Source organism: Schistocerca americana, chromosome 1 (assembly GCF_021461395.2).
Source record: "Schistocerca americana isolate TAMUIC-IGC-003095 chromosome 1, iqSchAmer2.1, whole genome shotgun sequence".
Classification (NCBI taxonomy): domain Eukaryota; kingdom Metazoa; phylum Arthropoda; class Insecta; order Orthoptera; family Acrididae; genus Schistocerca; species Schistocerca americana.
This window is the reverse complement of record NC_060119.1, coordinates 696,041,132-696,060,698: the sequence shown is the minus strand read 5'-3', so window position 1 is coordinate 696,060,698 and position 19,567 is coordinate 696,041,132. Positions and strand designations below refer to the sequence as shown.

General features: G+C 43.9%; 1 protein-coding gene across 1 annotated transcript in view; it reads left to right on the top strand.

The window, feature by feature from the left end:
* The window catches only part of LOC124609484 (translation initiation factor IF-2-like), an 847,268-nt gene that overhangs the window by 716,080 nt on the left and 111,621 nt on the right, over positions 1-19,567 (top strand). Inside the window, exon 3 of the mRNA XM_047140076.1 lies at positions 2,979-3,167. Coding sequence (XP_046996032.1) covers positions 2,979-3,167 — 189 coding nt within the window. The remainder of the gene's footprint in view (positions 1-2,978; positions 3,168-19,567) is intronic.

Genomic DNA, 19,567 nt, shown 5'->3' with positions numbered 1-19,567 from the left:
CATACAATGACGCCTGAATTTATTTAACATCGCCTGTAGTTCCGAAAGCTTAAGTTCAGCAGCATTGTAATTGTTACAGTTTTTCCGGGTGAATCACAGCAGTAAGGAGCCTAAATAAAAATCTCCACGAAAAGTTGAGGTACCAGTACAAAAACCATAACAGCGGCCTTCGATTTTAGCATAAGACTGCATTTAAAAAAAAAAGATTCACCGCCGCGGACACCGCTGACAACCAATTTAACACTAAGAATAAATGTTTGTCATAGCTTGAAGCAGCGATTTAAAAATTACACGCTGTGCGAAGCTACTGAAAATAACTATCCGCTTCTATGTCATTCTACATCCTTTAACTTGAAAACTGTCGAGCAGTGATCGTGTGTTTAATCTTTTCTTTAGCAACTTTAGAGGCAGTGCGTCTCGTATAAATAAATTACTAATAGCCCTTAGAAAAATATCAGTGAAAACAATTATTGCTCTGTCGCAATAACAACTCGGCCAGTCTAGACTGAATGCAATACAAAGACTGACAATTACAATGTATTTGTGTAGCTCTTTTTTTTTTTAAAAAAAAAAGGCTGATTGTGGTATGCCGTGCCTTCGCGGTTACTGTCTTTCCCGGAACGCGAAGCTGGCTCAGTATCGGACATTCTTTGCAGTGTTTATCCAACAATGTTCTTTTTTCTCAAAATTGTTTTTTGTCCCATTTGTCGCCCTTCTCTCATCACTCAGCAACAGTTCAAAATTCATTTCCCTCCTTACATTTGATTAATATTTTAGTGCGGAATAAAAACTGAACATAACTGGACTTTTCAGTTGTTCCCAGTAAAGTCCACAATCAGTAAAGTAACTAGATCAATATTGATCGTTTAGCATTGAATATTGTTGTTATACATACACTGCTGTACACAATTTAAGGACGAAACTAACTTTCCCATGATGAGTCACTGCCAAGAAACACAGCTCGAAGAATCGTGGACCATACATGGAAAAACTGCTACAGTACAGTACAGTACAGTACAAAGGGTAACAGAAGTACGCAATCATGTGAGCAGAAATGATACTTTGAATAACAGACTACAACTACACTGTCATCAAAATGGTTCTGAGTGCTCTATGTGTTTCCCTTCTCTCGCCATATGGGGGTTGCCAGCATTGTCGAACGTGATCGTTTCGGTGGTTCAAGTGTTATCGTGTGGGGGAGGCATAATGTTGCATGGGCGTACTGACCTGCAAATCGTTGAACACTGTACACTAGCAGATAAAAGCCATTGTGTCACTGTACTTCTTCCCCACGTGCGTCTTTTCAGGGGTGCATTCGGAACTGATTTTGTTTTTAGGGATGCAATGCATGGAACAGCACAGAGAGAAGAGCTCCTGGAATGGCCTGCCAATTCCCGCCGACTTAAACTCCATCGCGCACGATTCTGATGCGTTGGGGAGTCGTACTGCAGCAGCTCCACACGCGCCGATGACCAACTAGGAGTTGTCGACCGCACTGCTGTAACTCCTCACTACCTTTGTGGCCAGCGTGGGAACTCTTAGCGCAGAGCATGCAGTGCCGTCGGTGGTGATCACTCACCCTATTAAGAGTCACTAATCGCCTCTTCTAATATCTAGGGGATGTTCATGAACCGCGGCAACTTCCGTGTAATTAGTGCCTTTGAATAAAAGTATCATTTCTGTCCATCTCTTTGCATATTTGTTACCTTCCGTACTATGCTGTAGCAGTTCGTTGTATGTATGGTCCGAATAGCATCGAGCTCTGTTACTTGGCAGTGACGCGTCAACCCAAAGTTACTTCCGTCCTTACATTTTGCACACCAGTGTAGATGTATACATGCTTGAATATGAATGTGTTTGTATGTGTGTTAATGTGTTTCTGTATATGTAAATTTCTGTAACTTTTTCGAAGACTGCTATAAATTTATTCTGCCTTCAGAGAATGTCTAACAATTATGTTAATATGCTCACACTTTCGGCACTACAAGAAAAAGGAGCAGGAGATGAAGTGTATGCTTCAAATGACAAATTACTAACATGAATTTACAGCAGTCTTCGAAAAAGTCACACAACTCGCTATTAGCCCATAAACACAGGTTGGCATGATCAAAAGTATACACAAACAGCTCGGTTGTTCATCGCAGGATGACTGTGACGTTGCTCTGAGATCAGTTTTCGCTTAACGTGGCGCATACATTTTCTATTGGTGGAGATCGAATAAATAAAAATACAACCACCTTTTCCGCTAAGCTCTGTTTTTTTTTTCCTCTCTGAAATATGCCCTATAGCACAGAGCATGGAGCACAATTCTGAATTCTATACGTTGCATCACTTAAATTTTCATCTTACGCTCTCCACAGTCTCTCAGATTCTAGCTTCGTTAGGAACCATCTGATCCCAGCAATTGTCATCTTATCATTGTCAGTGCGACGCTACAGTAACAAGATATTGCACTCATTTTTTGAAGTAAGTCAAGGCTGACCTCCTGCACGCCTCGGTAAAAGAGGAAGTGTCAACGAATAGGAAGCGACTACAGCGGGAAGGAAGGAAGCCGACATAGCGCTGACGTAACAGTGGCCCCCTTGATTTGTAGCGTATGCAACCTTTAACGTTCCATACGTACTCGCTCCGTTTCTGATCTCTACCATAAGAACCTTTTTTATCATACCTTGCACATATGTAAGAGAAATTGTTTTTGATATAGCACAAGAGAATGTGGATCTTTACAGTCAGTACCTTTTTGTCACACCTTGCACATATTTAACAGAGATCGTTTCAGAAAAAGCACGACAGCGCATGGAAGTTTTATTGATTACCTGAAATGAAATTTGCAGCAAGGGAAACGTGTCTGGTGATGTGCCAGCGGAACTTTTTCTAAATGCAGCCCTGTAACGTTTAACGTTTTTTGCTTACTGCCTGTGTCGTTTCCTTGGAACGTAACGAGCGGAGAGTGAGGCTGGGCTTTGTGCCGGTTGCAGATCGGAGCCGAGCAAGCGAGTGCGGGTGACGTTCTTCGAGTCGCTGCGGCCGCTGGTGGTGAGCTCGCCGTCGCCGGAGCCGAACGCAGACCTGGTGGAGCCGGCGCCGCTGCATGCGGCCACGCCCCTCGCCGTAACCATGGCCACCGCCGTCGCCGAGCACACGACCGTCTACACGCGCCAGGAGAGGTCAGTACACTACCACTAGGCTTCCCGGTGGGTCGCTGCATACACTCTGGATGTTAGGGGCACATACTTGTTCTCAAATTCCTCCAAAAGAAAATCTCTTAGAGTACTAAGAGTACTTCCAGCTGTGACTTCTAGAAATAGCTTCATACATTCTGTCTGAACCTTCGATGCTTCCTCACCATCAAGTACCTGCAAATACCAGCCTGAGAGCAGTACATGGGACTGTGCCGCAGACGACGTGTCCATCAGCTGGGTAGTGCCGCTGCACTGACATTCCGTATACATTTACGTCAAATTTTCAGCTTGACCCTCCCTGTCGCTGATTGATAAAAGATGATACACTTCACGGTATGGCTTAACTAGCAAGCTTACAAAGTCAGTCATTATTCTGTGATCACTAAGTCATTTTTTTGTGAGACTGTAGACCCTGCAATTCAGTACCTTGCACTGAGGTCGATTCTAACCTTATCTGCCTCAAAATACCATATTATTAATTTATTATTTGCAGTGCCAGTGCCTTTAGCATAAAAGCACCGATGCTATTGCAAGAAAGTTATCTACTTCTACACAGAGGTACTTCTACGAATGTAATGCATTCCAACAGTCGCCGGCCGGTGTGGCCGAGCGGTTCTAGGCACTTCAGTCTGGAGCCGCGCGACCGCTACGGTCGCAGGTTCGAATCCTGGCTCGGGCATGGATGTGTGTGATGTTCTTAGGTTTAAGTAGTTCTAAGTCTAGGGGACTGATGACCTCAGATGTTAAGTCCCATAGTGCTCAGAGCCATTTGAACCATTTCAACAGTCATTTACAGTGTTCAAAACCGCACTTAGCACGGACATGTTGCTACGTGAATTTTTTTTTTTTTTTTATCGTCACATTGACGACGTCATTGACAGTGAAATTAAGTATATCTAAAGTTATTAAAACCATTGGTGCAGTACTTACCTTAGAGATAAATTTATTAAATTTTAGGCCAGTTTTTGCTTGTTATTTAGGACTATACCTTCAGGCATTAAGAGTCCACTGGAGTTTATAGATGTGGTATGGTGTCTAGAAAAACGCGAAATAGCTTTCAAATAAATCACATAAAATGACGCGTAGTTGAAAACGATGTACCAACGATTCCAAAGCACCTCCTTCAAACAACTGTTCACTTTTTGCCAATTTCTTCTTGTATTCATTGCTTATTATGATAATAAAGATTCGTTTTGTAAAACTGTTTCCTCATCTTGTTGGGACTCAAAGGATAAAGTCCGCTGGATACTGAACAGCGTTAACGCTTGACTCTATCCTTGCGTGTTTTGTCGGTGACAAAACAGAAAAGTGATTGTGGGCTTCATCTGCGTTTCGTTTTACCTAAGGAAGCTATAGCCAGTGACCTGGAAACAAAAATCTTTCCCGTGTATATTTTTAATAAGATAAAGCTCATACAGCAGTTAGTATTGTTCCTAATTGTGACAAAGGAATTAGAAGAAATTTTGGTGGTTTTACAATTACACCTATCTTAATCATACTCTTCATATTAATACTTCTGTCAGCACTGTTGAACATCTTGCGTTAGCTTTTCCGTTCTCTGAGTATACAGGACAGATATAAAGTGGTGTGTGTCCACGTGATACCCGGGTTCCCGGGTTCGATTCCCGGCGGGGTCAGGGATTTTCTCTGCCTCGTGATGGCTGGGTGTTGTGTGATGTCCTTAAGTTAGTTAGGTTTAATTAGTTCTAAGTTCTAGGGGACTGATGACCATAGATGTTAACTCCCATAGTGCTCAGAGCCATTTTGTCCACGTGATAAACTTTGCTGTCAGTCCAGAATTCCCACATGCAATTGACTCGGAAGACATCACGATGAGGTAATCGAAGAAAGGTTGCCACAAATAGCTTGTAGCTCAGTGTTTCCAAGGAGGAGAAAACCAGTTAGACAAGAAAAAGAAACAGGTTCAAAACGAATGACATTGTACGTAGGGTTTGTAGACTTCTATTCCGAGTGACACTACTCCGCTGCTGACTTCCTGAAGTCCCCTCTGCTAATTTTATTATGTGCGACAGCTGTGTGCAACATAGCCCAAACTGTAGTGGCTTCATTCTTCAGCCTTGTCCACCGAATGTGTCCTCTGCGAATAACAAGCAGTAGCATTGACGTGGTGGTTGCCGTTATGAGTTGAGTTGCTTTCCACGAAGAGTGGTGCATACAGTGATTAAACTGATTTCACTATCAGTTGTAACATGACAGCGTTGTATTCTGTTTATGCTCTTACAATATTTCTGAATAGATGGGCCCGTGTAATGGTAACTCTACCGGAAGAGTTTGAAGAATAAGCGTTCGTGGAGTTGTTACCCACAAGAGCCCCTTCTCGGCACCTCATATGAAAAAGAGAAACCATTAAGACAATCACACTCACTCTTTTAAACATTGGAAAGGTGACTGATCGTACGACGCTTTAATTCATTTTTTGGAAATTCTTAGCATATAAAGGTTAGCAGCGCCGCCACAGTACGGACCTCATTTGCTCCGAGAGTGCAGTCCGTGTGGGGGGGTCACATCTTAACGCGTCGAAAAACGTAAATTGTACTGACCTGTCGTCGTCACTCCGAACAGTTTGTCGCAGCGCAATGATAGGGGAAGTGGTGGTTCTTGATGAGGTATTGTTTCCTGAAATGGACTGTAGGTGTACGTGAGTCGGATATTTAGGCTTAGACAGACACCTGCCAACACGGTGCTGTCGGCAAGGGACGCACCCCACGACTTAATGCCAACGCGGATCACTTTCTGAGGCATTGTACATACCAAGCCGACAACACACACAAGTTTTGGGCTGCTGTGGCAAATTCTTATTTGACGTCTTGTGCAGTTAACAGACTGCATTAAAAATTATAGGTTTTGAGAAGCAAACCGTACCCCTTTAGGCAATTGGGGCATGGCATGCCGCGTTGATGCCACGTAGCTAAAAAGCAGCTCCTGATCAACTTTCAGGGCCACGTGCAAACCGACAGGTGGAAGATTTCCTTTGTTTCACAATCAGATAGCAATCAATACTTTGTGACGTCACCTGCCTGCTTCAGCAAGTAAGATGCTTCGGATGACAAAGTAATCATAAGTGGAAGGTTCAGAAATGTTAGTTTTGCCAGGTGTTACTGTGGATGAAGCATAGGTTAACTCCTGTAATGTAACCGCACGTAGACTGTGATTCGAGTGGTTAAGATTCGTGGCGTCTGTATTAACGCAGCAAAGCTTTTACCTTAGGAGAAACAGATCCGATATTACAATGCAGCCTGGAGTAGCTGTGGGCTCGGCCGCGATACCCAGAGAGAGAGAGAGAGAGAGAGAGAGAGAGAGAGGTGGCCTTTAATTGCGCCGTCATTAGGAGGCGAATGCAAGCCGGGGCTAGCTCGCAGGCTGCCGGCACTGCCGCTGCTGGGGAAGTGATTATCGCGGTTTCCGCGCCTACCGACACGATAACCGCTCCACCCGGGCGCCACCCGCGCTATGCACGGGCAGCGCGCTCGTTGAAAGCCTCTCCTCGGCGCCTCTGTTCACAGTGCAAGAACTAAGGGAGTGGTACTCTTAGAAGGGGAGTGGACTTTCGGGCACTTTCCCTGTTCCATGCGCTGCAAGTTCGGAAAATAATTTTCTCATCTAAACTTCGGGACGTTTATTGAGGAATCAAAATGCGATGTAAATGTACGCGCGCGCGCGCGTGTGTGCGTGTGTGCGTGTGTGTGTGTGTGTGTGTGTGTGTTTTACTTACATAGGCAATTTTATTGAGAAGTCATTACTCTCACTGACTTAAAAAAACCGACGTAGTATAGCTGTCTTCCGCACCAACAGCATAGGAAATTGCGTGTTCCACTGTGGTTTCCGATGTTCTAGAACGGAAGTCAATGGACATAATAATGCAGCTGAAGAGGGATCACATGTACGTGCAACGACAGAGGACAATCGACCGTAACCTCCTTTCTTTCTGCCCACTCTCTCACATTTTCACGTCCCATTGCCGGTAATGCGTTTCTCTCTCATCCTGTCCAGGTACTAAGGTAGATACTGATTCACCTACGTGTTGTTTGTGAAGATAGTCATTCTATAAATTCACTGCTCCGTATGGCATTCAGAAAACGTATGAAGCCCGGTTCCTATCCCCATCTAGGTGTGCTAATAGCAGCAAAATAATTGTCTTGAAACTTCAGATTGTGTCTAGCAATGATTCGAAATGAAAACTTCAGTCAGTGTGTGCGGATTCTGTTACCGAACACTGGTCTATCCTGTAAGACGTATTGGATTTTTAGTCAAACTAGTAGTCAAAGAAACATTGCGAGGCTAGACGCAAGATGTGTATGCGGGAGTTTCTCCGACGCATGCAAAACGCCAGGCTCATTTCTTCACTGATTTCTTGGAAATTTCCTTCTCTACATTCATACAGATGAGTTAGTTGTATGATCTTCATAACTCTTTGAGTCTCAAAGATATAAAAATTTTAATTTCAAAATTTGTGCCAAAATTTATCCCAAAATTGATCCTTATCATAGTAACGAATGAGTACAAGAAGAAATTGACAAAAAGTAAACAATCCATTGTTTTAAAGTTGTGGTTTCACGTTGGAACCACTGGGACACACAGTTCTCAACCAACCTTCATTTCATGAAAAACATTTGAAAGGAATTTCGCATTTTTCTCACACACAAGCCCACATCTCGAAACGTCCATGAACTCATAATGCTTAAACAAATTTTAGTATTAAATAACATGCAAAAATTTTGTAGTAAAACTACAAACTACCCCATTGTTTCATTTCGAAACTACTCGTAACAGCAGTACTATGGAAAACCCCCTATTAAATTACGGATTTGATAGCTGTCTAATAATATAGCAGCCTAATTTTTATTTTAAATGACCGTACTGCAGAGTATCAGTGATGATCGGACTGACTGCTATGGGAGTTGTTTCAATCGGATTTGGCTGCTCGGTTATACTGTTTCCAAGGACAGAGGTTTTGCATTGATAAGAGCCACGAAAAGTTTGCGAAAGGTCGAGTAAAATATGCTTGTGTTTGAGTAGGAGACCTTGGATCCCTTAAAAGTACAAATTTACGATACTGTCACTGATCTCCTCAATTTGATCACTATAGAAAATCTACGTGTCACAGTCGCCTGCAATCAGGTGGCACAATATCCACACAGTGTTCCTTCGAACATTGTGACTGCTATAATGCAATATGTTCGTAGAAGTACCTCAGTGTACAGGTACACGTCTCCGTCTTGCAGTAGCATCAGTGGTTTCATGCAAAAGGCACTGGTACTCAGTGTTGATCGAGTTTCTGTTGACTGTAACCCTAAAGTGCGGGAGTATTCTAAAACTTGTGTTCCCTAAGTTGCAATGCGATTTCAACTGTGGACACACACACACTTCGTTAGCAACACTGTCCAAACGGAGTCTTCCACACTCGTAAGAGGGTACAATAGCAATGCTACTACTTGTACACCGTATCAATTTAGAAATACTGTATACATGCGGAGAACTTCTCTAAAATATGGCACTTGGAATTAGTTTGTGCTTCTTTTTCTCTAGTTATACTTACCGTCTTTTAATCTACATGTGGTTAGATCCACCTGTTGTAGTCTGTGCACTTGTAACATGCCTCGTCAATCCAAAAAAGTTTAGTGTGTTTAAGGCGTTCTCCCTTCATCTGAATTTCTGCACTTCGTCGTTTTGCGTTAGGTGTGCATCGATAACACCAAGTGTTGTCATCCGCAATGATTAATTCGCGGATATAACTGACCGCATTTGGATTTCCATCAGGTTGCAGCAGACGTCAACGTGTCGTCGTTTTTCTTCGGCAGTGAAAGTGAACGGAACAAACTTTGCACACACTTTTCTCTTCTTTAAAACGTTTTGGAGAATGTCGTCAACACTTTATAAAGAGACTTGCTCCATTGCCATTTGTGACATAATAGTGTTGCCGCTTTATGGCGGCGAGCCCACTGCTCTTCAACACTTGTCTGTTCACAACTGGTTGAATCCACAGCTGTTGTTTACAGTTGTTAGTTCATGCTGGAACCTTATTTACTGCGTTGACGTAACTTATACGGAAGGATTAAATTCACTCTCGAAAGTTGTTTATGATCGAAGCCTACTACGCTGTCTTCTGGGGTAACCGTAGTGACTTTCCCACGAAAGCAAGTGTTTGCCAGCACCTATACAAATACACTTCTGAAACGTATGGGAAGTAAACAGCGCTTATGCAGAGGAACTCTCTTAGCAGGCCAATCCTGAGGCTGATTGGATGACGGCCTTAAAGTCAAAATAATTTCAAGGAGCGAATTCGCCTTCGCGTGAGTGGAATTGCTATTAGTAACTTTCATTTCATAGGAGAGTATTTCGGCTTTGTACCAGCGTACGTGATAAGTTAGGCCAGTTATTTTTACCCAGTAATGAAGCGATTACCAGCTGAAGGTAGTGACTAACAAAGAAATGGACTTATTTAGGTACAACTGAAGGTAATACGGACATTAGTTTTCGTGGGAACAGGAAGCGTTGGTTTCCTTTGTGACTTTTCGGTCTACTCACTTCCCTTGTTGTATTGGTGGATATTAGAGTTGCTAGAGAAATAGTTGAAGGCGATGTGTGAACTGTTAGCAATGTATATGTTGCACTTCAGTGCTCCGATCTGGGACCCTTTCTAAATGTAGTAGAACTATAGGTCATCAATCATTTAGTATTGTTTTGGAGTAGTGATGCAATTAGACGCGTGTTGCGAATGAAAGCGAAAATGGCGGCTGTTATTTAGAGAGAAACTTCCTGGCAGATTAAAAACTTGGTGTCGGACCGGGGCTCCCTTCCGGGATCTTTGCCTTTGTAGTGCAAGTGCTCTACCGACTGACAAATCCAGGCTCATCATAGCTCAACTTCCGCCACTACCTGTTGTAAGCGCGGATCATGCGCTGGTATTTCAGTCGATAGAGCACTTGCGGCATAAGGGCAAAGGCCCCTGGTTCGAGTCCAGGTCTGGTGTATAGTTTTCATCGACCAGGAAGTTTGAAATCAACGTACACTCTGGTGCAGTGTGGAAGTTCATTCTAGGTTATTTAGATTGGTTTTAATGTTGCAGCAGTGTAGTCTGCCAATGAAATATTCCCAGTAGATCTTCGGACCGAAACGTCTCGTAATTTGACTCGCACGTCGAATTTCTATGAGAGCGTGGATTCTGGCAGCTGAGTCTAGTGGGATTTTGAGCGACTCCGCGGGATCTCCGAGAACGGTCGAAAGTAGCATTCTTCATAATCTGTGCGCTGCAGTCTCACCTGACCGGGTCCACTGAGACTAGAATTAAGTACTCTGCCGATTCTCCAAATACTGACAATATACATTAAATGCTTCCGTCCATCTCTAGCCATGTCTTCGTGGTCTGAGCCTTTGGAACCTCCACGGAAATATATCGACCTTGGGCCTCGATAGTGTAGTGGTTGGGTTTGTTTCCCATCCGTCAGCCGGCGGTTGAGGTCAGTGGGGCGGTAGGCCTGGTTGCGGGCAGACGCCCCCAGACAAAGGCGTCGCGACGCTCCACTCGCCGCGCCGTCCTCGGTGTCTATTTTTAGGCGACATCTGTTTGCATCGGCGGCTGAGCAAACCTCGGCGCGCTCCACTTTCGCTCGAAAACTGCCAGCTATCCAAACGGACAAACACTCTCTGAGTAATGGCATCGCTCCTTTCCTCTGACTCCGAAACCCCAAACCGCTGCGTGACCTCGACCTCGGCCCTGTTTCGAAGAGGCGAGTGTTCATCAGAGATAAGGGTGTCATCAGGGGTGGCCCAGGAAAGTGTGATGGGACCACTTTTATTTTTTTATACACGTAAATGATCTGGCAGACAGGATAGGCAGCAATCTGCAGTTGTTTGCTGACGATGCTGTAGAGTACGGAAAATGTCGAAGCAGAGTGACTGTAGGAGGATGCAAGACGTCAGACCAAATTTCTAGTTCATGTGATGAATGGCACCTAGTTCTAAATGTAGAAAAATGTAATCCGAATGAGTAGAAAAAATAAACCCGTGATGTTCGGATATGGCACTAGTAGCGGCGGCGGCGGCGGCATCTCATTAGTTTCATGGCTACTAGAAAAGGGCAGAGGAAAGAAAGCACTATTTGCAACAAAAGAAATTTAAATATAATGAAAATGTGTGTTCAGGAGTCACTATTGATGTTACAACAGCTTTATTATAGGTACCAGCTCCCGACAATCTACTTATCCAAGAGAGTAGGTACGAGATTTGCACTTAATCATTTTCTGTCCTAAAGACGACATTCAGATACATGGAAATATTTCCTATATTCACATTTGTAGTAGTAGATTCCGACGTTCGCTGATAAAGCGAGGGAAAAAAATTCGCGATGTAATGGTACAACGCGTTCGTTTAGCTGACCCGTTTAGGTTTGGCGTGATTCACTCGATGTAATTTTTCGTACATAAAACCCATGTATGGAACAGTTTCCGAAAGCAAATTAAACAGTAAATTTAACAATGTCTTTTGATGAAATGAAATAAATTCTGACATCGGCCACTGCAATTAATTCACCAACGTCAAGTGAAAACGTGTGTCGGACCGGAACTCGAATGCGAATTTCCCTCTTCACGGGAGCACTCACCTTGAACGCTCCGGCTACCTGAGCACGCTTTCTGTCCGACCAAAATTCCGATCTTCTCGCACACGAATTACGTAGCGCCTCCTGAATTCATTTCAGTGCACTATTGCGGCCCATGTCAGAATTTTTCATTCCACTACGTGTTTGTACGGCTGTGAGATGAAGACATGTGCGAAAGACCAGACACCACACAAATGTAAATTCTCTTTTGAGTTCATGTAGTGGATTTAATAAAATTATGTACTTGTACGTCGTGAATTTGATAAGACTGATGTACCTATACAACATGACACACAAGTAACCTAACAAGAATTTGGGCGAAGTTTCGCGGAGGTGGGCGCTATGAACTAGGGGCGGTGCGTAGCGGCGACGGGCAGAACTCGTTGCCTTTCGCGCAGCCCCTGAGAGCAACAGCCGGCCGCTGTGCGCGAGCGGCTCTAGGCGCTTCAGTCCGGAACCGCGCTGCTGCTACGGTCGCAGGTTCGAATCCTGCCTCGGGCATGGATGTGTGTGATGTCCTTAGGTTAGTTAGGTTTAAGTAGTTCTAGGGACTGATGACCTCAAATGTTAACTCCCATAGTGCTTAGAGCCATTTGGAGAGCAACACTATCTTAGGTGGCGTTGCGGAGAGCCACCAAACTTTCCGCGCTGCGAGTCCGACAGCAAGTGCACCCATACCCGGGGACTAGGGGCTCCGCGTCCCCCCCCCCCCTTTATGAGGGGAGAAAAAAGTATTGTATATTGAGGTGTTTTCTTTCAAGAAAATGATTTAAAAGTCGATATTACGCCTGATTTTAACGTTGTCGTAACTGGAACTTTTTACAGCTACGTACAGTTCACCGTTCACTTTCCAAAATAAAAAAATACTCCATACACCCGGATCTAGCCTCCCCTCCTCCCCTCCCCTTCAAACTTGCGCATGGGCCCACTTATCCGACAGAGTAATTTTTGTTGTTCTTGTTCGGAGCAGGAGAGCAGATTGTGCCAAGCTGATCACTGTTTTGGGATCACTGTTTTGGGATCACTGTTTTGGGATCACTGTTTTGGGATCACTGTTTTGGGATCACTGTTTTGGGATCACTGTTTTGGGATCACTGTTTTGGGATCACTGTTTTGGGATCACTGTTTTGGGATCACTGTTTTGGGATCACTGTTTTGGGATCACTGTTTTGGGATCACTGTTTTGGGATCACTGTTTTGGGATCACTGTTTTGGGATCACTGTTTTGGGATCACTGTTTTGGGATCACTGTTTTGGGATCACTGTTTTGGGATCACTGTTTTGGGATCACTGTTTTGGGATCACTGTTTTGGGATCACTGTTTTGGGATCACTGTTTTGGGATCACTGTTTGCAGCAGTTTCCCTGAGGTTTCCACAGTCTGAGTATTCCAGTTCTTCCTGCGTTTTACTTCAGTTGGCGGGGACTTGTAGAACACGGGAGCTGCCGCTGATTTTTGAGAAGCACTTCCAATACCAAGTGGTATGAATGCTGCTGGCAGTGCGACAGTCGTTGGCTGTTAGTTACCCTGGGTCGCCGCCCATGTTCTCCCAGCCCGCGTCTTACTTGACCTTGTGAGCTCTCGAAACTGCAGAATATTCCGGGTTCCATGTTCACATCATTTGTACGACTGTTTGCTCCCAACAGTGACGAGTAGAGTTTAATTTTTCCGTACAGAGCTGGTGTTGGAGGCTCATATAATACGCAAGTAAATTCTCGTGACAGTACCAGTATTTTACACGGGAGTTACGACGGCATACTACAGTCTTAGATCATTAAAGCTTTTCTCAGATAATACTAAAGGGAGAGGTAGTCCAGCTGATAAGTGCAAGGGACGGAGATAGGAAGAATAGAGCTTAACGACGAGATCTGTTGAGTCGGATCAGGAGCTCAGATCGACAGTGATAAGAAGGAAAAAGGCCGTGACCTTACCAAAGGATCCATTGGGCCATAATCGCTAGTCCTGAATACGGCTCTATTGCGACAAGCATTGCATCAGTTGGGTCATTGACGGTCTCTGGGAACAGGTCCGAATCCCCATCCAGCAGCTAAACCATTACAACAGAGCAGTAGAATGCTCTCTTCTCCAAGCCCACATCGAATTTCCATCCAGATAGCCTAGTCATGATGTCGATAAGACGTTTAAATTTTCCCTAGTGCCTCCACCACTGAGCTTCGAAATTCCATTGGTAATGCAAATTCCATTCCGTAACAGCAGTATGATGGTGTACAGCAAAAAATACCTTTTCCGAGAGCTTAGATTTATGTATTCTTTTCGTGTCGATTACAGGCATTTCTGGTATGGTGTATTCTCTTCGACCATATGCTCACAAGTAGATCACACTGAAAGATGGTGCGCTACAGTAGCTTTTGGGTCATTTCGAAAAATGTTTACATACAATTTACATTTGTGTGTCTACTAGAAGCTTCGGCGCAAAGTAAATGATGAACTAGATTCATTGCTTGAAACGGATTTTTAAACATATATTCATGCTTCTTTCAACTTGATATTAATTGTATGTTAATCACAACGTGGTTTGCAGTTCGTGACAGATACATCGTACGTGAATAAATAGTTAGCTGAAGTGATTTTCAGTTCAGAAGAAAGCAAAGGGCGTAGCCGTCCGTTACGACCGCTTCTGGTGAGGGGGGCAATCGCTGTACAGTTAAAGCCAGCATCGGCGTTGATGACGACACACGGTCCTTACGGAGAAGGCAGCGTGGGTCGAGATGCAGTGACCAGTCTTCCGGTATACGACCGTCGGGGGTCGCAGAGGCGTGTGACCTCCAACCTGATTAAGAGCCGGGTCAGAGGCCGGGACTGGCCAGCCTCAGCAATTGACACACATTCCGTGACCTGGCGGTTTATGGCGCCCTCTGCAGCCGCCATAAAGCACGGCCTGGCTCTGCGCCCAAGAGGCGGGAGGAGGCGTTGTTGCTGCAGGCTGTCGACGTTTCACACTTGTTAGGACTGTTCTTACGCCGCGGTGACTAGCCCTTCTATCTGGCGCTTCTTCGGCCCTTTACGTGTCACTTTCGCTGCTTAGTTTATCATGTGGCTGCCCAAGAAGCTGAATGGGCTGTATCCTTTCCGCCATAGCAAATCTAAGGTGGGCACTCGGAGTCCTACGTATTAGTAGCTGGTAGACCACGGATGCGACTATCCGGCAATATACATTACATGTGTGTAAAAATAATGGTTGTCAGATTGCATTTTGCAATTTGAAAAACGCTTTGCTCCTTTAATTGTCTGCTGCAGCATTCTTATAAAAAGTCCCTTACTTGGAGTTCAGAGGATATTTGCATCTATTAGCATTTATCAGATCCGAAATAGCATTTTTCGAGTTTTTCTAAGGAGATAATACAATGAAGTATTCCTCTGGAATACAGTTACTCATTGTCTTTTACTGATGAAACTGTGCTTAATTGTCACATTGTGATGCTTTTATCTGAAACGATAAACTTTGTGTCCATATAATATTTAAATGTCCAAAAACACAAACTGAATAAAAGAAATGCGGTTCTGCAGTTCACAGGCCCTTCCCTTGTTTGAAAAATAAAAACATTATGATATTGAAACTAAAACCGATTTAACTCATAGCAAGCGTCATTGGCCTGCTGCATAGCTTTTAGCAGTTTTCCGGCAGAACGAATCAGCCGTAGAAGTTAAATGAAATTTATTGTACCTTAAGTTACTGACTTAAATTCTGTAAAAATACTGACTTTTACAGAACTGTAATCATTTTTTTCGTATATGTATCTTCACTAGTAACAATGGGCAAGAAAAAACAACTAGAATTGAATGCCAAAAACTGTACGCCCAAAATTGTTGGACAAACGTACCCATAAAAGCTGCAAGTAGAAACCACATTGTCAATCCGCTTAAACTTTAAACCTCGGCAACACGTGCCAGTCTCATTGTTGATTTTAATAATACTATTTTCTGGAATTAAACTTCAAATAGTTCTGGTGTAAGTCTTGACTCACGTTCTCTTATTGTAGTGGTCATGCATCGATTTCCCCATGGAGCATTTTAACAACCATATATACTGTCTGAGCCACACAAAATACAATTTGCCGTGTACCACGAATCATGATCTACCCGTCGTTTGTGGTGTACGCACAGCATGGCCAAGAGTTAGTCATGTTACCTACCGGAAAGCTCTGAACTTTCAGATCGGAATTTCTCTACTGAGTTCCTCTGATTTCTACCGTGGCTCGAACATAAGTAGCGACATTTCGAAGATTGTCACTAGTGTTTCACAGTATGTAATGATATCAGTCCTGATGAAATTGCCTCTTCATTTACAAAGCCTGTTAATCACAGGTCAGCGGTAGATGTAGATGAAAAATTTATCGATCCCTAGCGCTGCTGTTTACGTACATAGTTGCTTGAACTAATAAAGGTAGGGTGCTTGGGAAACAGCTGCCAGGAAATCGAGAAAAACTACTTTAATTATCGAATTTTCAGTTTTCCTAGGGAGGAAGAACGATTTGTGCACTGCTCTACATTGAGGTTGCATTGCTGTCAGTTCATTTCTTTATTGATCGTTTACGGTCCTGAAGTAAAACTCGTTTTATGCAATTCTTTTTTCCTGGACACAATTATTTCCGCGAGATATAGTCTAAAGTATATCTAAAGTGCAGATATTTGTCTGATTTCCAGTAAATACTCTATCTGAACTGATTTACCAGGTCACTTTAAATACTAAAGTGACGTGACGTAGTGGAAACTCATCCAACTTTTCATATTTTCATATTTTGGCATTTTTGTGATTTAAGGAAATTGCTTGTGATAAATACTGGAATAGTTACTTTAAAAGGCCAACCGGATATTTTACTCCGATCTTTGTCTACCCCTTGCCTATGATCGTCTCCACCAAGCTCGCTGAGACTTCAGCTCTAAGCTACTGATTTCATTCCTTCCTTCCTTCCTTCGTGAAAAATGCCTTCGAACTGAAGTGTCTTTTTAACACTCAGAATCACTACAAAACACTACCACAGTGCAAAATGTCACTTCCGGGGTCTTTACGAGGAACGACGTCAAACGCAATAGGATGAACTCTTAAGCTTTACGCAGGAGCACCAGAAGGCAATGGTAATACTTTTAAAGGCCTGGACACAGTGCTGTTCTGCGGCTAAGCGTTAAACCGACAGAGGTCTGAGGTGTACCGCCACCAAGTTTTTGACGCCAGCAAGAAGATTAACGGCGTATTTTTCGCCTCTGGACGCCGAAGGTCACCTTTGGCGTGGTCATGCGCTCTGGCGCCCGGGCGAGGTGAGCGCCGTCCGTTGTTATCGGGACGCCGGCCGGCCGCGCCGAATGCTGGCGGCGCCCTTGGCAAGCCAGCCGTGTCCCAGCAAATAGCGGTGACGCAACCGCGGTGGGCGGGGCGGCCGACCAGCCAGCTCTCCTAGCGGCCGCCGGCGCAACTGCGCGCCTCGTACGTACCGTGCGCTACGTGTCTCTCTCTTGAATACATTAAATATATTCGCCAGTTGTGAATATGGAAATGCATGAACGTCCGAAGGAACATTGCATCGTATTTCTGAATAACACAGATACTGCAATACCGTATTTATCTGCCGACAGCGTGCAAGATACTTCCAATTGAAAATGTCTCCCCTGTACTTGAATATACACATAAATGTAAGAGTGCAGACCGATCCTATGGATCTATTGTTTCAGTCGTGTGACTAGGGCCTTCCGTCGGGCAGACCCTTTGCCTGGTGCAAGTCTTTCGATTTGACGCCACTTCGGCGACTTGCGCGTCGATGGGGATGAAATGATGATTAGGACAACACAACACCCAGTCCCTGAGCGGAGAAAATCTCCGACCCAGCCTGGAATCGAACCCGGGCCCTAGGATTGCCATTCTGTCACGCTGATCACTCAGCTACAGGGGTCGGACTACTGTTTCTGTAGGGCAGGCATACGAGAAGGCCGACTGAAAGCGGTGCAGTGCTAAGCGGAGAGGGCGGTATATTATCGAATTAAACCATCGTGTAATACTCACACCCTAAAATGAGCCACAGTTATATTCCAATCATCGTTATTCATTTCTAAGATCAGAAGCACCCAGTGTTCTCTTAAATCTGTGATTGCCTTTTCTTCTCAGAGTATGGAAACCCAATATTCAGCGCAGCATTATGTCCAGAGGCGGCCTACGTCTGACTAGCAGTTCGAACACAGCGAAACAATCTCTTCCAATATCCAGAGCAGCTGGTTTTTAAGGTTCCGTACCTAAATCGATAAAAACGGAACCCTTATAAGATCATATAGTTGTCTGTCTGTCAGATTGTTAAAAACCCTTTTTCTCATGAACGTGATGGTGTAAAAAGGTGAAGCTTGTTAGTCAGTGCTAGACGTGGTGGCCGAGCGGTTCTAGGCGCTTCAGTCCGGAACCGCGCGACTGCTACGGTCGCAGGTTCGAATCCTGCCTCAGGAATGGATGTGTGTACTGTCCTTAGGTTAGTCAGGTTTAAGTAGTTCTAGGGGACTGATGACCTCAGATGTTAAGTCCCATAGTGCTCAGAGCCATTTGAACCATTTTTTGTAAGTCAGTGCAGTCAAAAGATAAGGCCATTCATGTTACAATTTTGATTCTTGCGATGTCACTCGTCCAACTTCCCTTTGACCTACACAAACGATATTTGGCGAGAAGCAAATTTTCACAGTACGAGAAAAGTGAAAAAAATGGAAATCGTTAAATTGTAACTACACCACATGAAAAAATTTCTCATTTGTCATTCGAATTATAACATTCTCGATAGTCTTGGAATTTCCAGGACCGATATTTTGCAGTATTAATGTCGATAAGAAGCAAATATCATTGTAGATTTCCGGCGTGAAATGTCTATATACATAATTGTGTACGGAACCCTCAAAGTGGGAGTCCTACCTGTACTTAGGAAACTTTGTAGTAGGCATTTATACCATAAACAGGTATAAATACTACTACTTCCGAATGCAAAATTATGTACTACCGTCGGTAACGCACACTAAAGGCAAAAAACCGAGTAAATAATAAGTGCCCATAGGGAAATTGTAAGAAGTGCATAGGTAAACGTCTTCACCTTTAGTTCATAATTGTCGTAAGTTGAAAACATAGCTGCTACAAATTGCCAATATTCCGTCGCCATGCATCACTCGTTACATCGCCGTTGACGGTAAGTTAAATCCTGCCTTCCGTCCTTCCTTCTCCACCCTCAACAACGCTGTGTCAGACTTGTTGCAGATAGAATCTTGGTTGCAGAAGACGAGAAATTGTTTACCATGAGAGAGGAACCGCTCACAAATTGCACTTAATACTGAAAGTTTTTACCTGGCTTGAAGTTTGGAATAGTCATAATACCTTAGGCTGGTCGTGAAACTTAAGACGAATCACGGTTACAGACATGAGATTCCTAATGATCTGAAGTAAATGGTATCTCCTGGCTTAAGCAGTGCACTTACAGGAACGTTCAAAAGCGGTTCTGTTTCTTCTGGGGCCTCGTTAGCTCTGTTGTTGCTCTGCACGGAACTGTGACGTCATGGCTGCCTGTCGCTATAGGGTTTAGGACGCTCGGTGTGTTCCACAGGAGATATCGGAAAGTGCAACATATCCATTTGTATCAATAAGACGGTGTTCATTTGTATGTATCGATGTAGATGTGCTCAATGGTGTCATAAAAATAATAGGGCACTGTCTGCTACGTTTGTCCTAATATAATTTACCTATTGAAGGGCTCCATTTTATTCCCTGTCAAAGCCAGCAGGGAATGCCTTT